The 22,331-nt window shown below is 43.7% G+C and overlaps 1 protein-coding gene across 1 annotated transcript in view; it reads left to right on the top strand.

The window, feature by feature from the left end:
- SELENOI (selenoprotein I) overlaps positions 1 to 22,331 on the top strand; it is a 1,061,441-nt gene that overhangs the window by 147,757 nt on the left and 891,353 nt on the right. The window contains exon 2 of the mRNA XM_044062854.1: positions 1,899 to 1,967. Within this exon, the coding sequence (XP_043918789.1) occupies positions 1,899 to 1,967 (69 nt within the window). The remainder of the gene's footprint in view (positions 1 to 1,898; positions 1,968 to 22,331) is intronic.

Here is a 22,331-nt window from a genome sequence, read left to right as displayed (position 1 = left end):
TAACTATTTAAGACCCCCGAGGAGAGCTCCCACCCCTGCTTGTCACCTTAACTTTGCACTAGAGAAGCTCACGCTTCCCCCCTTTCAAACCTGCTGCTACAGCAGAGTTAAAATTCCTCTCGTGGAAAACTGCCTTTCTTCAGCCATCACTTCAGCAAGAAGTGTGTCTGAGCTACAGGCACTAATGGCTGTGGAACCCTTTATTTTCATTTTCCACTGACAGGGTCTCCATCAGGACTAACCCATCATTTATTTCCAAGGTGGCATCCAGTGGGGCTTTAAACCAATCCATCCATTTACCAACCTTTTTCCCTAATCCTCATAATAAAGGGGAGAGGATCATGCACTCCTTGGACGTGAACAGACAGCTCAAGTTCTACCTTGACAGGACTAAGCCTTTCAGAAAAATCTGACCAGCTGCTAGTCAGCTTTGCTACCGGGGCAGAGGACAAGGCCATTTCAAAGCAAACCATTTCCAAATGGATAGCACTCTGCATCCATTTCTGCTACGAACACCATGGAAAACCTACCCCACAGGGGATCAGAACTCATTCCACTAGGGCTAGTTAAACTTTTACAGCATTTCTCAGGGGAGTCCCTATCAGGGGCATCCTGGAAGCTGCAACCTGGAGTTCTGTACACACCTTCACCAAGCATTACCACTTACCAGACTTTTCTAAATCTAGAGTTGGATTTGACTCCTCAGTCTTACAAGGCCTGCTAGCCAGCCCTAATTCTTCTTGACTGCCTCCACCCTTACTCAGCTTTGGGAATCAACCCAAGTGACGACTGCAACAGTGAAACATGAAGAACATAGTAGTGTACACTTACTATAAATGTAGATGTTAGAGTGTATTCACTGTTGTAATCCTGGTTACCCTCCCTCCAGCCCCCTGACTTTTCTAGACTTTCTACCTGTCCTCATTTTGGCCATATCTTACGGCCATGGTATTTAATTTTTACTGGAGGTGTTCCATACCATGTAATTGCTTCCTATTTTGGGGGCTCCTGACATCTGGGGCAAGAAAAACTGTTGTAATGGCATCAGCTGCATGTTTTATACGCCTGACATCCTGACTTCACGGAAGAGGCGACAGCATCCAACGCAGAAATCCCAAGACTCTGGTATTTGGGCCAACTGAGGGCTACCTGCAGGCAGATAACCTAAGTGTGATGACTGCAACAGTGAATGCACTCTAACATCTACATTTATGGTACGTGTACACATCTGTACTTGTCCCATCCAGTTGTCCAGGTTGCACTTGAATTGGGTTAGGGAGGAACTCTGCTTCACATGGATGGGGAGCCTGTTCCATAGACTGGGTAGACTCTGTGATACTTTCCTATCTCTCCAGCAGGACCTATTTATATCACAGGCAAGGTTTAAGTCTTTAGAATGGGTAATTCTGGTGCTGTTTGTTTTGTGGATATGCAGGAGGTCCATCAGAATTTGGTCAGACAATGCCCTATATGCCAGGGATAGATTTTCCCTCAAAAGCCTGTAGGAGACTGAATACAGGGATAGGGCCTTGAGGTGGTCTGCATAGGACATTTTACTTATGCCCTGTATTCTTTTAGTGAGGAACCTCTGTGGGCGTTCTAATTGTTGGATATGCCTGATTAGGTACATACTAACGGGGGCATTGTACTCAATGATAGGTCTGATGAATGTCGAATACAGTGGAACAATGACTTCCTTGGACTTGGATGCCATAATTATAAGTTGTGCAGTATAGAATGATTTTCTCACCACTGTAGACACGTGATGGTCAAAGGCTAGATCTGTTTCATTACTTTTTGTAATTTAGATTTTTTTAACAAATTGCCATGCCCTAGTTGTATTTCTGTAGGGCCTGAGTGATGCATACAAATTATTTTATTTTACTTTTCTTCCACAGTACAGTGCCGTCGACACAAATCCACTCTCAATATATGTTATGCACCCCTTCTGGAATTCAGTAGTTAAGGTAAGACTGCATTCTTAATACACATTTTATTTCTTGTGAAAGTCTTTAAAAAAATCAATAGATAACAAAACAAACTGTTGCTATTTCTTATGTATGTATGCTGGCTGGTGATTTGTAAATTGGTCAATGCTCTTTTGTATGGTAACTAGTTGTTTTGGCACTGCAACAAACAGATTGGAAGGTCTGGGAATTCATGTATGTAAATGTGTGCAGGTTAATCTTATTTATGTATAAGTTGGAAGGTGGTGTGCTCAAATGGTGACTTCTAGCCACATCTGGGGTATTACTGGAAAGAATAAAGTTACATAAGTATCAATTTGCACTTCTGATAATTTGTACTGTATATCATAAGAATCTTGTATTAACTGTTACATTTCTTGCACTTTATTAGCATTTCAAAGTTGAACTGTTTTCCTCTGCTGCTGAGTTACATAATTACATTGTGTCCGCTAGTTTTACAGGACAGTAGTATCTAGATTGTAGGGTTGTCACCTTTTCAAATGCTTAAAGTGGGACATTTTGTGTAGAAACGTGAGATTATGTGGGGAAAAACATACCCAAGGCCAGTGCAAAGGACAGAACTTCACTTTTTTGCAAAAATTAAAGCTTATTCTTGTAGCATTTCAGTTGTTAATGCTATTTCATGCAACACTTGGGTATTTCAGATACAAAATAACCATTTTATGCAACTATTAAAACTTAGGAAAACATTTTGTCCTAAAATCTCAAGACATTTACCTTTTTTTTGTTTGCAGGACACATGTGCCCAAAGAGGGACAGGTGGTAACCCTACTAGGTTGTGGTTTCCCTGCACTTGAGATTTAAAACCAGCATTTTTGCATTGAGGGTTTTTGGCTGCACACTTGTGGCAGAAGTGTGCTGTAGCAAACCTGTCCGAGTTGGAGGCTACTGGATGAAAGCATGTAGTCTGTTTTCCTGATTGGTTTGCAGGCCTTTCTGTGGTAAAACTTGTTTTTATGATTCTATACAAGCCCAGTATTTTGATCTAGGCTACTCTCCTTGCAGTGGTGGTTACCAGTGTCCCGTATAGACCCAAACACAATAAAGTTAAAATTTCCCTTAGAATAACTATCTCTGCAACCTTCCCCAGTCCTTGTGCTGCTCTAGGAGCATCTGAGTTGCATGCTGAGCAGCATCACCCATGTGCTATCATCCCAGTCCTGTTAAATCTCCTCATTCTTCTCCATAGTTAAACCCGTAGTAAAAAAATAAAAAATGGATAGACACTTTCATGCTACCTCTGTGACCATCCTGGTAGATGTGGGCATCCTGAGGCAGTGTAGCAATCGTCTCATGTATGCTGACAACCCACTTATACCTAAAACTAACAAACACAGTATGTGAGAGATGTAGTTGCACTATGAAAAGTGACATGACTCTCGCATACTGACCAATCAAATGACAAACGTGTTGTCAGCACATGCACATAATTTCCTTCACTAAATAAAGTTTCAACACATAAACCTACATATGTGGAGATGCTCCCAAGTAATTTACCAAAAACCACAGAGGCCTTCTGTATGCTGTCCTCAGAAACCACATGCAAACAAAACCAAGTCAACACCAACCACTACACATTAAAGTACACATCAGTGACTACACATGCAAGCTCCTAAAGTGAAACACCACGCATTTAAACATCTTGCTCATAGGAGACTCCATGTTGAGACACATGGATGCACCCCTTGCCAAGCTGGATAAAGAGCAGGTTTATAGTCAGTTGCCTGTCTGGCCCGGATTTGCCAGATCATGCAGGCACTCAAGTCCCTCAGCCACAAGTACCATAATGACTCGTAGTCCATGTGGGTGTAAATGATCTGAGACGTACCTTCCTGGACTATATGAAGAGACCTGCTGGACCTCTCTGAATACATGTTGCTAGCTGGTATAACCCTTTTATTGAGCAGCATTCCACCCTCACCAAGAATGATACCACAGTACAAACAGAAAATGATTGCCTTAAGTAATTGGTTTAGCTACGGATATCATTCCAAGGGGATCCAGTATTTATCAGCCTGGAACAACGTGGTTCACAGACCACGTTGCTTTATCAGAGATGGTCTGCACCTGTTGCTGCTAGGCTTTCAAATATTGGCCATGGTTTTGGACACACCCACAGTGCATGTTTTAGGCTGTGCCAAACCAGCAGACTTCCAATGTATCAAATTATTCTAATGCCAAGCTGAAAATATTACTGCTCAGTGCTAGGAGTCTTAACAAGAAATTGCATTCCCTGGATGCTGTCCTCATCCTGGAGAATTAACATCTGTGCAGTTAGAGACATGGCTCAAGGCTGAGGAAAGCACCCCAGTTCCAGCCATAAACCATTCCATATACCTGAAGTTACTATAATCACTTGTCATTCAGCCCAACATACTACTGATGGGCAATTTTAACTACCCCTCATAAATTGGGAAACCTATATGGCTACTAACATGTAAGCTCAGAGATTCTTGGACTTAGTCCCCTAGTGGTGTGTTGCATTACCCCCCATGTATTGTCCTCATTGGCCAGTTTGGATCATCAGTCCTTTGAAATAAATGTAAAGGTAGAACCCCCATCAAACCCTAAAGAATTTTTTTCAAGGCAAATTACCTTCTGTTATGTGATAGTGTAGGTAATTTTAAAGTTCCCCCTAACCACAAAAACAGAGCCTACGCAGAAGTATACACACATACCCTGTACGACCACTTAAACATATGCATGCAAATGGCACTACCTGACTGAATTAAACCCAGGTCTAGCCGGAAAAGCATGCCACCATGGTGGACCCCTTTCATGAGTAGACTATACAGCAGAAGGAAGAAATTCTGTGTAGAAGTGGGTGGGTGCCCAAAAGAGAAACAAATCCCTCATTAATCTCAACTGGCAAATCAGAGAACTGGTCAAGTCTTCAAAAACTAAATATGAGATTAAAATGGTCTCCCGATCAAAGGATAACCACAAAGCATTTTTTAGTTGTGTCCGAAATCTTAAAGGAAGCACTCAACAATGTGCTGAGTTGGCTGTAGATGGCACTACCTATACTTAGCCAGAGGAAATAGCAAACCTGATAGCCGATAAATTCAGCTCAAATTTTACCCCTCATCACCTCCGGTCTCTCCCCATGAAATACTCCCTACCATTCCTTTGCCCGTTTTTTCACAAAAGAACATATTGGCACAGTGCTCTCTAAAGCTAGAAACATGGCATCAGTGGGCCCTGATGGAATTCCAGGGTGCCTATTAAATAGCTTGAAACGTGACCTAGTAGATCTCTGTTGAACCACAATCTCCAAACAGGCTTTGTCCCAGTAGAGTGGAGGACTACTGACCAACAAGTCTGACTAGCTTAATATGCAAGTCTATAAAAGGGATAATCCTGGAACTGATCAACAACAACAACATAAGAGATCTACAGACTTTAGACCCAACCCAGCTTGGCTTTGTCAAGGGCAGGTCCTGTCTGCTCAGTCTGGTGGACTTCTTTGAGAAGGTCACCAAGGCCATGGATGAGGGTAAAACGGTGCTGCATACAGCCTACCTTGACCTGGCCAAGGCATGTGACACAGTACCCCACTTGAGTATTATAGATAAACTCACAAAGTTGGACATAAACCTCTACATCACCAGATAGATAGCCAAATGGCTCAGAGAGGTCAGCTGTTTAGAGTGAGGGAATCTTTATCCAGCAAGGGACCAGTCTAGGCACCCACCTGTTTGGGATATACATCTTCGATGTCAAGGCAAATGTTGGTGGCCTTTGGCTGACCAAGTTTGCTGATGACTGCAAGTTGGGGGCAACAATTGACTTTTCTTAACGATGTTGATATCCTGCAGAAAGGTCTGACACAGACTAATGATTGATGTTAGAGCCATGGCCTCAAGCTAAATGTGAAGGAGTGCATAACAATAACCTTTGGGAAATCAAATACCGCAAATTACAACATTGATAGCACCCCCACCACACCCGAGTATGGACCCAGTGGTGAGAGATGTGGGTCCTTAAATAGTAATCTGAACTTTGACCGCCATTTGTCCATGGTGATGAGAAAAGCCTTGTATGGGGCTCAGCTTATAAGTTAAGGGCACAGCATACAGATCTAAGGATATCATTGTACTACTGTTCTCCACTCTAATCAGACCAATGAGTACAGTGCATCCTTTGGCATATACCTTGCCAGGCAACTGCAATAGCTGGAGCATCCTCAGGTTTCTTACCTAAAAATACAGGATACAACAAATATGTCATGTGGACTGATTTAAAAACCTTGTCAGCGTATTCAATTTCCTACCGATTACTGAGGGGTGATCTGTACCCGACCTACAAGGCAGTCTCTGGCCCAGCCCTGATGGAAATGTTGCATATTCGCAAAACTAACTGCACGAGGGTTACCTGCTCCAAAGATCTAAACCTAGTCTTTGACATAAATAGATCATGCTGTTTAGACAGATATGTGACCCAGAGTTTGCCTCTTCTCTGGAATATTCATGTGAAGCAGAACCCTTCCCTGACCATCTTCAAGCATAATCTAATGCAAGGGAATGCGTAAATTCACTCCTGGTCCCTTATGGCTTGGTAATCTCGTATGAACATGATTTCCATGCAGTGAGACCACTTAAACACTCACGTTATCTAGTGCACATTAACTTAGCTAGTCCAATGCACTATTCAAAAAAAATTGTAGTACTTGCAGGTAGTTTTGTAGGTTTGTTTAACCTCTCTCTATTTTCATATCCCCTTGTAGCAGATATTACCTATGCAAGTAAATGGTAGGATGGTTGTGGCATATTTAATTGACTTACTGTTCAGCGAGCATCAATTAATTGAGCCAGTTTATTCAAGTTGGATCCAGTTAACTTGTTTTTATGTGGTAGAGCCCCCCCCCCCCCCATCCTTCATGCAGGGTTCATTATCCTTGTACTCCCATGCCAAATATGAACAACTGCAAGGTTGCAAAACCTTCAGTTGTACGTTGTTGACTAGCCAAGTCATCTCATTAGAACATAGATCAATGAAAGACAACTGTGGCAAAGTTAATTAATTTGGGAATGTGTAGTCCTGATGGTCACATTTGCCTTATTTAGAAAAAAAAATACAGTCCATGCATGGTTTTACAGCATCAATGACCAAGAAGCATACTTTCCTTTGCTGGTGCTGAAAGACTAGAAGACTGTGGCTTTTAGTCCCGCACTGGGTATTGGGATTTATTTTTGTTTTTAGTACTGGCATTGCAGTGCAGCATGGAGTGGCTGCTGCAGTAGTCATGAGTTTATCATTCTTTGTATGAGATATGAAACCAAGGCCCTGTCTGCTTGAGTTGGTGGTAGATCTGGCGAATATAAAAAATTCTACAACACTTTTTAAGAATAGTACAGATGTTTATAGTTAAAACTGTTTACCAAAAAAAATAAAACAATAAGGCTCAAACTGATGTATGTAAATTATATTGATTACTTAGAACAGTGATTTTCAACCTTTTTCATCTCTCATGGCACACACAAACCTATTATAAAAATCTCACGGCACACCAAAAAATATATTACATTTTTTGCCGGTGACAAAAAAATAGGTATAATTTTGATTGGTTTAAGAAGTCTTTTCGTCTTGTTTTACTTGCATTTAATATTTAATGAGATATCTAAGCTTGATGTGTTTTGTGCGAGGTCGAATTTTGGACAGGCATACTCACTCGCAAGTAGTCTTCCAGGGCTTCCAGCCGTGATCTATTCTTGTTCTTTGTGTGAATCTAGCTTTTCCACAAATATGACATGGAGAAAGGAAGAAGTGTTAGTTAGCTCAAACATTTCTACTGCATTTTCTCTTGTGATTCTTTCTTCCCAAAGCATTATTTTTTCTTTGAAAGCATTAATTTTATCGGTGGAAGTAAGAATATTTTCACTCTCTCCTTGCATACTTTTATTAAGCGTGTTCAAAGATTGAAATAATTCAGCAAGAAATGCAACCTTATTGCACCAAAGCTCATCACTGAGAGAAAATTTGCTAATTGAGATTGAGTTATCAGAAAAGTTACAACTTCCTCCTTTAGTTCATAACATCTTGATAGAACTTGACGCGAGATCACCACCTAACTTCTGTATGCAGTAGCAACTGCGTGTGAGAAGCTTCCATTGTGGAGGAACATAGTGCTGCACATAATCTTAGATTTAACGGCCTGCTTTTTATATAATAATTGACAATTGTGACAGTCTCGTCTAGTACTTTTTTCAGCTCTGCTACCAATGATTTTGACGTTAGTACTTCTCTGTGGAGGAAAGGAGGAGTAAAAATAATTCTAGGATTCTTTCTTTGAGCCAGTGTAACAAATCCTTTTACACTTCCTGACAGAGTGAACACCATCCATACAAATACTGATGCAGAAATCCCAAGGCAAGCAATTTATGACAACTGAAGTAATTAACGACATCAAAAATATCTTGGCCCCTCATTGTTTCTGGGAGAGGTTGACAAAATAAAACTGTTCTATAATCTCTTCATAAATAAATCTACTGAATGCTAGAAGTTGAGCTTTGCCAGTCACATCAATTGATTCTTCTAGCTGAAGAGCAAACATATCAACTTTTTAATGTGAGATATCCCCTGCAACTCAACATCTTAGGGCAAATCCTGAATACGTCGTCAAATGGTGTTACCTGACAATGTAATGTTTAAAACCGCCTTTTCGTGTTCTTTGCCAAACATGATATTTACAATTTTACAACATGCTGGTAAAATTACAGATTCTGCAATTTTCAGATTTAATTTTTTAGCAACAATTTCTGCAATTGCATAACTTGCTTCTTGGGCTTTTTGTGATATCGTTACAGTGTAGTCCATCTTTTTGCTTGATTACGGTTCTCCATTACACCTCTTTTTTAAAATATTCAACGTGCTTTTTGAACAAGTGAGAATGGTTAATTTGCAAATGTCTGTTTAATTTACTTGGAACCATAGCTTCCTTTGCTAATTTTTCACCACAAATTATGCATGTGGTGGATTGTCTTACTGGATATAAAGCTGAATGACAATCTTCATTGTAATGGCGAACAATAGTTTTTAATTTATCTTTAAAAGAGCCAGTGCCAATTAAAGTATTAGACTAGGTATCCGCTGCTGATAATGCTGGGGCTGGGTAAAGCAGCACTCTACTTAACATCTTTTTGTCTTGTTTTACTTGCATTTAATATTTAATGAAATATTGGAGCTTGACTTTCTTTTAGAATGTGTTTTGTGCAAGGTCGAATTTTGGACTGGCATACTCTGAAGTCATCTTCCAGGGTTTCCAGCTGCGATTTATTGTTTGTGGAAAAGCTCGATCTGTACAAATACGACATGGAGAAAGGAAGAAGTGCTTGTTAGCTCAAACATTTCTACTGCATTTTGTCTTCTGATTCTTTCTTTCTTCCTAAAGCATTAACTTTATCGGTGGAAGTAAGAATATTTTCTCGCTCTCCTTGCATACTTGTATTAAGTGTGTTCAAAGAGTGAAATAGATCTGCAAGAAATGCAATCTTCTTGCACCAAAGCTCATCACTGAGAAGCTGTGCTAACTGAGATTGTTGAGTTGTCAAAAAAGTTAGAACTTCTTCCTTTAGTTCATAAAATCTTGATAGAACTCTACCACGAGATAACTACCTAACTTCTGTATGCAGTGACAACTGCGTGTGAAAAGTTTCCATTGAGGAACATAGTACTGCAAACAATCTCAAATTTAATGGCCTGTTTTTTATATAATTGACAATTGTGACAGTTTTGTCTAGTACCTTTTTGAGCTCGGGTACCAAAGATTTTTGATTTTTTGAGCCAGTGTAACAGATCCTTGTACACTTCCTGACATAGCGCGGGCACCATCCATACAAATACTGATGCAGGAATCCCAAGACAAATTATGGCAACTAAAGTAATTATCAACAACATCAAAATTATCTTGGCCTCTCTTTGTTTCTGGAAGTGTAACTGTTCAATAATCTCTTCTTTATAAATAAATCTGCTGAACGCTAGAAGTTGAGCTTTGCCATCACATCAGTTGATTCATCCAGCTGAATAGAAAACATATCTACTTCTTTAATGTGAGATCACTTGCATCTCAACATCTTGGGACAAATCCTGAATATGTCGACAAATGGTGTTATCTGACACTGGAATTTTTAACACCTTCTTTTCATGTTTTTTGCCAAACGTGATATTTACAATTTTACGGCATGCTGGTAAAATTACAGATTCTGCAATTGTGAGATTTCATTTGTTTAGCAACAATTTCTACAACTGCGTAACTTGCTTCTTGGGCTTTTTCTGATACAGTTACAAATGGAGTCCTTCTTTTTTCTTGATTATTGTTATACAGTACAAGTCTTTTAAAATATTCATCCGGCTTTTTGAACAAGTGAGAGTGTTTAGTTTGCAAATGTCTTTTTAATTTACTTGGAACAATAGCTTAATTTGCTAATTTTTCACCACAAATTACATGTGGGACGTGGTGGATTGTCTTCACTGGATATAAAGCCGAATGACGATCTTCATCGTAATAGCGAACAATAGTTTTTAATTTAGCTTTAAGAGAACCAGTGCCAATTAAGGTACTAGACGAGGTATCTGTTGCTGATGTGCTGTGACTGGGCAAAGCAACACTCGACGTAGTAACATCAGTGTCTTCTAATTTTCTTTTTTTTATTATAAACTTTTCCATCTTAAATTGAATGCTGTTGAATAAAAATAAAGAAAAATACCTGTATTTAAATAATAATAAAAACAACTCTTACCAGTCAAAACTAAACTCTTGAAATGAAATAAATCTTCCATACTTTCAACCATTTCACCATCCGTAATTTTCTATGCATACAAACACAACCTCCAATGCACAGTAAATCTCTTCCCTGATAATTTTATGTTTTTGTAAAGCTTTGCACTTGTATAAAACTAAAATGCCCCCATTTTGCCTCTTATTTTTGGTCCATTCCTCATAAGTGTGGTTTTCTGTCAAATCATTGAGGATTAAATTCAATAAATGCTACTAAATAATGACCGACATTTCAGTTTCAGACTTCATATCCTTCAGAAAATATATAACAACATAAAATTTGTCATTCCAGCAATTTTCAAAGTTTATAGGAACAATGTTCAACATCTGTCCCTATGTTTTGGTCCTTTGTCCCCCCATTATTAATATACCTTTGCTCAGATTTGTTGCTGTAAGTCAGCACTTGCAAGACTGCAGCCACTGCCCTATGTTGCAGGTGCCCCCGCTTCACAAAGACACACCTGAAAAGAGCAAAGCACTTTTTTTCGGGATGGTATTATCACTTCATATATGCTGTAGTTGATATTTATCCTGTCTCACATTCAGCAGCAAATCACTTGAATGTTTATTTGAAGTCAGCATTGGGCAAGACCAAAAACACAACTTAATATGCAAGCAAGAAATATGTACTGTAGTAATCCTCATAGTGGACACCCTTGCAATCTAAAGAATCTATGAAAATCAGAAATAAGTGGTGACAAGATGCATTCCTGGTGGAATCTAATATATGTCTTTTAAATGAACAGGGCTTAATGCACAGGATATGAACACAAATGGTGCAGAAAGTTCTGGATTCTGCTCCCCTGATATGTAGACGGATTGCTGATACTGTGGTGCACTTTAAGGAGAAACAGTGTAATGTTAATCTCAAGATTTCACTTCACTACAATCATAGTTCAGTCTCTTCTCAAGTCATGCATTAGCAACCCTGTGGTATTTAATGACAACATCTAAACCATCTAGCAAACAAACCCCTCATGTTCTGCCTTAGATGCACAATGACTATCGTCTTCATTTCTGTTACCACACAATATGCCATTTCATACTAAACATTTAAAAAGTAAGCAGTCTGTACAAAAAAGTTGCCACCTTACCACTTTAATATTATGGCAAGCAATTATTGGCATATATGTGGACAGAATGTGTGAATCATTGAGATCCTACAGTCTCAGAGCTTGTTAAGATAATACACTAGTACTAGTTACTTAAATAGCATCAATGAAGGGGAAATCAGAATTGAGTATGTTGCCTAGAAATATACTCTTGCTTGTTACAGTATAAATATGCAGCAACCTCATAAAAACTAAGCAAACATAATCAATGGAAATATTATGCCAAATTTATAGAAATTCATTCACTACTTACTTCACTGGCCATCACAAACAGCTTTGCTATTTCTCTGACTTTTATTTCTGTAGTAGGCACTCAAAAGTGTGTCAAACATAAGCAAAGTCAGAGAAAAAGTAGGTGCCAGTTTATTGTTTTGCTGGACAAACAACAATTTGTTCAGGCCTCAAGTAGCAAAATCATTTTTGTCCTCGCTCACCAACAAATAAACCAACAAACAAGTAAGCAGTCAAATAACAAAAAATAAGTAACAGATATACAGCAACTTGGACATGAACATTGTATTTGTAATGTCTATGCATGTGTAAACTAATGATGTTAAGTTGTCTATCTCGCCTTTGTTTCTTGCTGGTTGAGATTGGAGCCGATCCTCGGCTCCGACTCTGCCATCTTCTGTAGCTCAAGAGCTGTTTACTGGCTTGAGGCTACCCCTTATCCCATGATGCCCAGCGCTAGCTACCCAGATCTCGTTTGCCACTTCAGCTGCGAGGTGTTGTTCTTACTGGCTCAGGCTTGTATAAGTTTCTTATTCATCTGTTTTTTGTCAGATTAGTCCTTTTTCTGGGAGCTTATTGTTTATATTGTAATCTGTAACTTGTTGTTACTTTAGTGTATTGGTAGTCCTTCCCCTTAGAACTCGTTTAAATTAGAGAGTTCTCCCCTCCCCCCCACCCCTATCCCTTCTTGTAGGTTAGCGTTTTGTTCAAGCCTTTCCTCCTTCTTATTGTTAGGTAGCCGTTTAAGTTAGAGGCTTCCTAGTTTAAAGAAAAAAAAACATTCTTTAGCTGTAGTATACTGTGTGTTTTTGCTTTTTGTTGTTAGTGTTGTGTTTTTTTTTTTTTGTTACTGCTGTTCGGCCAAAAATCAGTGTAGTATCTTTCAGGTATTTTGTTTGGTATGTCTAAAGAATCCAAGGTGTCTGGATTCAAGAAGTGTGACTCATGCTGTCAGAAAATGTCTCTGACAGATGGGCACACTTCTTGTGTCTATTGCTTAGGCGCAGTGCACCTGCAGGACTCTTGTTCTATATGCCATGCATTTAGGGCAAGTGTTCTGCAGGAGCGCAAAAATAAGCGTATTCTGAGGAGACTTCTTAAGCCCCAGGATTCACCGGCCAAAGCTCAGCCTGTGAAATCCTCAAAACCGACCAAATCGTCGGCTCCAAGCTCGGAGCAGTCATTGGTCCAAACTTTACCTATTACTTCAGTTCCGGTCGGAACCGAGGAGACTATCTCCCCGTCGGCTCCATCAGTATCTTCGGAGCCGTCGCAGAGCCACAAGAGGCTGAGGTCCCCTTCTCTGGAATCCATACATTCGGCTCCAATGTCTCCCCTGCTGCCGAGTGAGTGCAGTCACAGATCTTCCCACTCCTCTCGGTCCTCTAGGCTCTCGGATCACGACGTGGAGAGAGTGGTCAGTAGGTTGCTGAAATCGCAGGCACTTGCCAAGATGTTGTCCAGCCTTCCTCAACAGGTGTCTGCTCCATCCACTTCTATCGATATTCGTCCTCTGACTCCATTGAGCTTGGAGCCGGGGTTCATTTGGGTTCGAGTCATGGAACCGTTGGCTCCGATAACTGTCTCTCCTTCGGTTCCGTCGTCTGCTCCAATTCCCCCTATGGTGCCGTCCGTCGAGGAATCTGGGCGCCGAGGCTCCCTCGTCTGCTCTGAGGGGGTGAGTGGCATCGGACCCTTGCCCGACCCCGTTCTCCCTCTCGGAGCTTCGGCGCAGGTGAGATCAGCTCCTACATCGGCCTTGGAGCAGTCTCCCTCAGTGCGGACAGGGATTCCGATTTCCTCAGAACCGGAGCCTTCCTCTACATCGTGGCAGGGACGCCTTCGATGTCATGAGGAGTGTGCTGGCCACTGAGTCAGCTTCACGATCGACCCCACCGGCGTGCCTGCGCCAACCTCTGCTCCTCCTCCAGACCCCAAGCGTGGGGAACCGGCACTCCAGGGCACCCATTGGGTGTTTCCTCTTCTTCCGAGGCCTCCCCTGATCATTCAGAGGAGCCCCTTCGGAAGAAGTGCAAGAGAGAAAGCACATTGACTCCCCTGAGTCTTCTGATACAGACTTAGATGAATCGGAAGGGTCCCCGGGATACCCCCTGAAGAGGTTTCCTTCTCGGACATCCTAGAAATCCTTAAGCAGAGGGGGAACTGGAATCCCCAAGCCCCTACCGAGGATGAGTGTGTATTCCTGGATGCGTTCGGTTCCCAGACTTCCACCTCCTGGGTTTCTCCGCCTTTCGATCCATTCATGTCAGTGGTGGTTCGAAGGGCTTGGTCAGTCCCAGATACAGTGGAACCAACCCCAAGGAGACCCGGCAAGTTTATCACTGCACCCCTTGATAAGCAGTTCCTTACCAAAGGTGTTCCTGTGGATGCCATGGTGGTAGCATCAGCCACTAAGAAAGAGTTAGCAGAAACTTCTTCGTCTGTCCATCCTCCTAACAAGGAGTCCAGGACTATGGATAGATATGGGAAGCGAATGTTTGCTTCAGCGACCTTTTCTATGAGGTCACTGAATTGCTTATGCCATTTTACCCGGCTTCAGAGGGATCTCCTTAAAGAGCTCTGAGATACCATTCAGGATCCATCAGCTGAAGGGGCTCAAGCTAAAGTGGCTTCTCAGCTGGTGACCCTTAATTCTGTAGTCAGCTCCTCCATGAGGTTCATTTCCTATGCAGCTGATGGTGCGTGTAGAGCTGCAGGTGCTGGCGTGGCCCTTAGGAGACGCGCATGGATGCAGCTGTGTAATTTTGCGGAACTCTTTAGAGCGTCATTCACCAACACCCCCTTTGATGGTTCCTTTCTCTTTGGACCACAGGTGAAAGACACTCTGACTAGGTGTGAACAAGAAGGCAAGACTCTCTGCTGTGGGAGTCCGTTTTTCCACTCCTTCCAGACCATACCCCAAGGGTCAGAAGAGTGGTAAAATGTGGTTTTGAAAATCCCAGGGAGCCTCGCCTGACACACGTAGTGATATTTCCTCCAGGGGCAGGGGAGGAAACTGACGCCGCCCTCGTGTCAGAAGGGGTCCGCAGAACCAGGGCAGCAGAGAATCCTTCTCTGAGAAGCCCTTCCAGCATCCCTGAAGGGTTTCCCAACTGCCCGCCTCTGGAGGCAGTCAGGGGAAGACTATCACTGTACCCAAAAGCCTGGCATAATTTAACGCAAGACAAATGGGTACACTAAATCATATCCAGAGGTTACAGAATTCCCTTCTTTCAACCCCCCTTACCATAAAGCAAATCCCTTCCAGATGTTCCACCCCATCTGAAGGACCAAGCAGTCATAGAAGTTTCAAAACTGCTAGAAAAAAAGAGTCATCCAGGAAGTCCCGGCAGACCAACACAGATCCGGAACTTACTCAAGGTTCTTTTTGGTACCAAAAAAGACGGGGGGACTGGAGTCCGATTCTGGATCTCAGCAGACTAAACAAGTCTGTTCAAAGAACAAAGTTTCGGATGGTCACGCTACAGTCCATTTTACCCTTTCTGGGTCAGGACAATTGGATGTGCTCCATAGATCTCCAGGATGCGCACTATCACATCAAAATGGACAGGCGCTCCAGGAGATTCCTTCGCTTCTACTGGGAGCCAGTCATTACCAGTTCAGAGCTCTGCCCTTTGGTCTCACCACAGCCCCCAGGGTGTTCACCAAATGTATGGCAGTAGTCACTGCTCACCTGAGACGTCGAGGATTCCAAGTATTTCCATATCTAGACGACTGGCTCCTTACTGCTACTACCAGGCATTAACTTCTACAAACCAGGGAATACACAATCACAATTTGCTCCCAGCTAGGCATTGCAATAAACTTCGAAAAATCTGCCTTGTTGCCCTGTCAATCTATTACCTATATAGGAGCAGACTTAGACACAAGGAGTATGTCCGCAAGGTCACCGCTAGACAGGGTGACCACAATTCGTCAGCAAGTACAAATTCTAATGCAGTGCAAAAGGGTCCAAGTCAAGATTGGTCCTTCAAACTCTGACTTTCATGGCAGCGGCAGTTCTTCTAATCCCTCTGGCCCGCTTTCACATGAGAATCCTTCAGTGGCTTCTGTTCACATAGAGGTCCTTTCAACAGCTGCACATGTCTCACATGATCATGATTATAGAAATATACAAAAGGCACCTTTCCTGGTGGATGGTCTCCCCACTAGTGTCTCAGGGCAGACCATTTATTCAGTCCCCTCCGGTTGCTACAGTGACCACAGATGCCTCCCTGATAGGGTGGGGTGGGGGGCATTATCAGGGCAGGACAGTCCAAGGCACTTGGCAGCCTCACGAGTACCATCTGCACATAAATGTCTTAGAAATGAGAGCCGTGCTCCTAGCGTTGCAAGCTCTTCAGGACTCTCTCCTTTCTAGGACCATTGCAATTCAAACGGACAACATGTCAGTGGTGTGGTACATCAACAAGCAGGGCGGCACCAGGTCTTACCCCCTATATCGAGAACCATTCAGACTCTTAGTAGTGGGCGATCTCCTCCCAATGATTTCTGATTGCGACGCACATCCCTGGGAGGTCCAGCCAGGGACGTCGGGAGGCATACGCACTGTACTGATTTCAGTACAACTTTTTTAGAAGGGGGGTAGCTTTTTTGAAAAAAAAAAACGTACATATTTAAAGAGTGTTGGCTCCTTTAAGGAGCATACCAGCCAGTCGGAAGTGAGCTCACATCATGTCCGGCTGGCTGCGAGCGGGAAACAATCACAAATGGATTATCGGAAGGAAGGCAAGTGTGCAATCGCAAATGGAGTGTGTGTGGTAAGTGTGCAATCAAATTCTGGCTATAACGGATGCCTTTTTTTATAGCTTGTTTGAGTGAGTTTTGTAGCTGTGTTAGTATGTTCAGTAAGTGTATCTTGCCAATTGCATTTACTGAGGGACCTTAGGATTGCCTGCATATTCCAATCTATTTACTTGTTGCTAAGGTGAGTTTTTTTTTTTTAGTCCAGGCTAATTTTAATTCCATACCTAGTCATTACATGCATTTGTAATCCTCATGTTTTCGGGCCGTGTTTTCATTAAGTTAAGGGAAGAAAGAAAGAATTAATGTTGTCTTTTTGGGGGGCTCGCCACATGATTCATTTGTGTAACGCTGTTGCAGAGTTATGTTCGATGGCTTCTGGGTTCATGTTAATTCTGAGTTTGGAGTGTGTGTGTGTGTGTGAATGCTAAATTTGCATGTGTGAGTGCTTTGTTAAGTTGTAAACTCTGACTGCTGTATCCTGAAGTCTGATTATGTGTGTGAATGCATCGAGTGAGTATGACTGGTGCTGTTTCTAGTGGAGTCTCCTGCCGAATGACAGTGTGTAGAATTGCTGGCATTTTTGCATTTGTTATATTCCTGTTCTACCCCTTATCCCATGATGCCCAGCGCTAGCTACCCAGATCTCGTTTGCCACTTCAGCTGCGAGGTGTTGTTCTTACTGGCTCAGGCTTGTATAAGTTTCTTATTCATCTGTTTTTTGTCAGATTAGTCCTTTTTCTGGGAGCTTATTGTTTATATTGTAATCTGTAACTTGTTGTTACTTTAGTGTATTGGTAGTCCTTCCCCTTAGAACTCGTTTAAATTAGAGAGTTCTCCCCTCCCCCCCACCCCTATCCCTTCTTGTAGGTTAGCGTTTTGTTCAAGCCTTTCCTCCTTCTTATTGTTAGGTAGCCGTTTAAGTTAGAGGCTTCCTAGTTTAAAGAAAAAAAAACATTCTTTAGCTGTAGTATACTGTGTGTTTTTGCTTTTTGTTGTTAGTGTTGTGTTTTTTTTTGTTACTGCTGTTCGCCAAAATCAGTGTAGTATCTTTCAGGTATTTTGTTTGGTATGTCTAAAGAATCCAAGGTGTCTGGATTCAAGAAGTGTGACTCATGCTGTCAGAAAATGTCTCTGACAGATGGGCACACTTCTTGTGTCTATTGCTTAGGCGCAGTGCACCTGCAGGACTCTTGTTCTATATGCCATGCATTTAGGGCAAGTGTTCTGCAGGAGCGCAAAAATAAGCGTATTCTGAGGAGACTTCTTAAGCCCCAGGATTCACCGGCCAAAGCTCAGCCTGTGAAATCCTCAAAACCGACCAAATCGTCGGCTCCAAGCTCGGAGCAGTCATTGGTCCAAACTTTACCTATTACTTCAGTTCCGGTCGGAACCGAGGAGACTATCTCCCCGTCGGCTCCATCAGTATCTTGAACCGTCGCAGAGCCACAAGAGGCTGAGGTCCCCTTCTCTGGAATCCATACATTCGGCTCCAATGTCTCCCTGCTGCCGAGTGAGTGCAGTCACAGATCTTCCCACTCCTCTCGGTCCTCTAGGCTCTCGGATCACGACGTGGAGAGAGTGGTCAGTAGGTTGCTGAAATCGCAGGCACTTGCCAAGATGTTGTCCAGCCTTCCTCAACAGGTGTCTGCTCCATCCACTTCTATCGATATTCGTCCTCTGACTCCATTGAGCTTGGAGCCGGGGTTCATTTGGGTTCGAGTCATGGAACCGTTGGCTCCGATAACTGTCTCTCCTTCGGTTCCGTCGTCTGCTCCAATTCCCCCTATGGTGCCGTCCGTCGAGGAATCTGGGCGCCGAGGCTCCCTCGTCTGCTCTGAGGGGGTGAGTGGCATCGGACCCTTGCCCGACCCCGTTCTCCCTCTCGGAGCTTCGGCGCAGGTGAGATCAGCTCCTACATCGGCCTTGGAGCAGTCTCCCTCAGTGCGGACAGGGATTCCGATTTCCTCAGAACCGGAGCCTTCCTCTACATCGTGGCAGGGACGCCTTCGATGTCATGAGGAGTGTGCTGGCCACTGAGTCAGCTTCACGATCGACCCCACCGGCGTGCCTGCGCCAACCTCTGCTCCTCCTCCAGACCCCAAGCGTGGGGAACCGGCACTCCAGGGCACCCATTGGGTGTTTCCTCTTCTTCCGAGGCCTCCCCTGATCATTCAGAGGAGCCCCTTCGGAAGAAGTGCAAGAGAGAAAGCACATTGACTCCCCTGAGTCTTCTGATACAGACTTAGATGAATCGGAAGGGTCCCCGGGATACCCCCTGAAGAGGTTTCCTTCTCGGACATCCTAGAAATCCTTAAGCAGAGGGGGAACTGGAATCCCCAAGCCCCTACCGAGGATGAGTGTGTATTCCTGGATGCGTTCGGTTCCCAGACTTCCACCTCCTGGGTTTCTCCGCCTTTCGATCCATTCATGTCAGTGGTGGTTCGAAGGGCTTGGTCAGTCCCAGATACAGTGGAACCAACCCCAAGGAGACCCGGCAAGTTTATCACTGCACCCCTTGATAAGCAGTTCCTTACCAAAGGTGTTCCTGTGGATGCCATGGTGGTAGCATCAGCCACTAAGAAAGAGTTAGCAGAAACTTCTTCGTCTGTCCATCCTCCTAACAAGGAGTCCAGGACTATGGATAGATATGGGAAGCGAATGTTTGCTTCAGCGACCTTTTCTATGAGGTCACTGAATTGCTTATGCCATTTTACCCGGCTTCAGAGGGATCTCCTTAAAGAGCTCTGAGATACCATTCAGGATCCATCAGCTGAAGGGGCTCAAGCTAAAGTGGCTTCTCAGCTGGTGACCCTTAATTCTGTAGTCAGCTCCTCCATGAGGTTCATTTCCTATGCAGCTGATGGTGCGTAGAGCTGCAGGTGCTGGCGTGGCCCTTAGGAGGCAGCGCATGGATGCAGCTGTGTAATTTTGCGGAACTCTTTAGGCGTCATTCACCAACACCTTTGATGGTTCCTTTCTCTTTGGACCACAGGTGAAAGACACTCTGACTAGGTGTGAACAAGAAGGCAAGACTCTCTGCTGTGAGTCCGTTTTCCACTCCTTCAGACCATACCCCAAGGGTCAGAAGAGTGGTAAAATGTGGTTTGAAAATCCCAGGAGCCTCGCCTGACACACGGTGATATTTCCTCCAGGGGCAGGGAGGAAACTGACGCCGCCCTCGTGTCAGAAGGGGTCCGCAGAACCAGGGCAGCAGAGAATCCTTCTCTGAGAAGCCCTTCCAGCATCCCTGAAGGGTTTCCCAACTGCCCGCCTCTGGTGGCAGTCAGGGGAAGACTATCACTGTACCCAAAAGCCTGGCATAATTTAACAAGACAAATGGGTACACTAAATCATATCCAGAGGTTACAGAATTCCCTTCTTTCAACCCCCCTTACCATAAAGCAAATCCCTTCCAGATGTTCCACCCCATCTGAAGGACCAAGCAGTCATAGAAGTTTCAAAACTGCTAGAAAAAGAGTCATCCAGGAAGTCCCGGCAGGCCAACACAGATCCGGAACTTACTCAGGGTTCTTTTTGGTACCAAAAAAGACAGGGGACTGGAGTCCGATTCTGGATCTCAGCAGACTAAACAAGTCTGTTCAAAGAACAAAGTTTCGGATGGTCACGCTACAGTCCATTTTACCCTTTCTGGGTCAGGACAATTGGATGTGCTCCATAGATCTCCAGGATGCGCACTATCACATCAAAATGGACAGGCGCTCCAGGAGATTCCTTCGCTTCCGGCTGGGAGCCAGTCATTACCAGTTCAGAGCTCTGCCCTTTGGTCTCACCACAGCCCCCAGGGTGTTCACCAAATGTATGGCAGTAGTCACTGCTCACCTGAGACGTCGAGGATTCCAAGTATTTCCATATCTAGACGACTGGCTCCTTACTGCTACTACCAGGCATTAACTTCTACAAACCAGGGAATACACAATCACAATTTGCTCCCAGCTAGGCATTGCAATAAACTTCGAAAAATCTGCCTTGTTGCCCTGTCAATCTATTACCTATATAGGAGCAGACTTAGACACAAGGAGTATGTCCGCAAGGTCACCGCTAGACAGGGTGACCACAATTCGTCAGCAAGTACAAATTCTAATGCAGTGCAAAAGGGTCCAAGTCAAGATTGGTCCTTCAAACTCTGACTTTCATGGCAGCGGAAGTTCTTCTAATCCCTCTGGCCCGCTTTCACATGAGAATCCTTCAGTGGCTTCTGTTCACATAGAGGTCCTTTCAACAGCTGCACATGTCTCACATGATCATGATTATAGAAATATACAAAAGGCACCTTTCCTGGTGGATGGTCTCCCCACTAGTGTCTCAGGGCAGACCATTTATTCAGTCCCCTCCGGTTGCTACAGTGACCACAGATGCCTCCCTGATAGGGTGGGGGTGGGGGGGGGGCATTATCAGGGCAGGACAGTCCAAGGCACTTGGCAGCCTCACGAGTACCATCTGCACATAAATGTCTTAGAAATGAGAGCCGTGCTCCTAGCGTTGCAAGCTCTTCAGGACTCTCTCCTTTCTAGGACCATTGCAATTCAAACGGACAACATGTCAGTGGTGTGGTACATCAACAAGCAGGGCGGCACCAGGTCTTACCCCCTATATCGAGAACCATTCAGACTCTTAGTAGTGGGCGATCTCCTCCCAATGATTTCTGATTGCGACGCACATCCCTGGGAGGTCCAGCGTCATAGCGGACAGGCTCAGCACAGCTATTCTTATGCCTCACGAGTGGTCTCTGAATCAGGTAGTTGCGGATCTGATCTTCCGCAAGTGGGGACAGCCTTGCTGCGATCATTTTGCCATCCTTTCAACAGCAAATGCAGCAACTATGTCTCCCTTCTTCCGCTTCCCGGTCACTCCCCCAGAGACGCTCTAGTCCATGATTAGCCTCAGGGACTTCTTTATGCCTTTCCTTCGTTTCCTCTTATACCGAAAATCATACAGAAAGCTATTTCGTTGCCCCCTACTGGCCTCGACAGATATGGTTCCCGTCCCTGCACCGTTACCTTCTCGAGCAGCCCTGGACTCTGGATCCTATTCCGGACCTGCTGATTCATCAATCAGGCGGGCTGCATCAATCCCTCCAAACACTCCAGCTCACAGCTTGGTTGCTCTACTTCCAACCCTAGCCAGGCTTCCCAGCATTTCCCCGGCCGTTCGTGAGATTGTCTCCTCTCACAAATCCGCCAGTAGAAAGACTTATGCTAGCAAATGGAAACATTTTTCTTGTTGGGCAGAGGCTAGGAACATAGATCCCTTTTTAGCCCCAGTACACGAAATCTTGGAGTTCCTAGCAGAACTTTTTCATTCTGGGTCCGCTTCTGCTACAATCAGGGTTCAATCGGCGGCCATCTCTAACTTTCATGTTGGGTTGTCTAATGTAAACATTATGTCTCATAAGCTGTGTAAAGCTTTTTTTCAGAGGGACTACTCTCCTTAGGCCCC

This window comes from Protopterus annectens, chromosome 2.part1, assembly GCF_019279795.1.
Source record: "Protopterus annectens isolate FY-2018-M chromosome 2.part1, PAN1.0, whole genome shotgun sequence".
NCBI lineage: Eukaryota > Metazoa > Chordata > Ceratodontiformes > Protopteridae > Protopterus > Protopterus annectens.
This window is presented reverse-complemented; position numbering and strand designations above follow the sequence as displayed.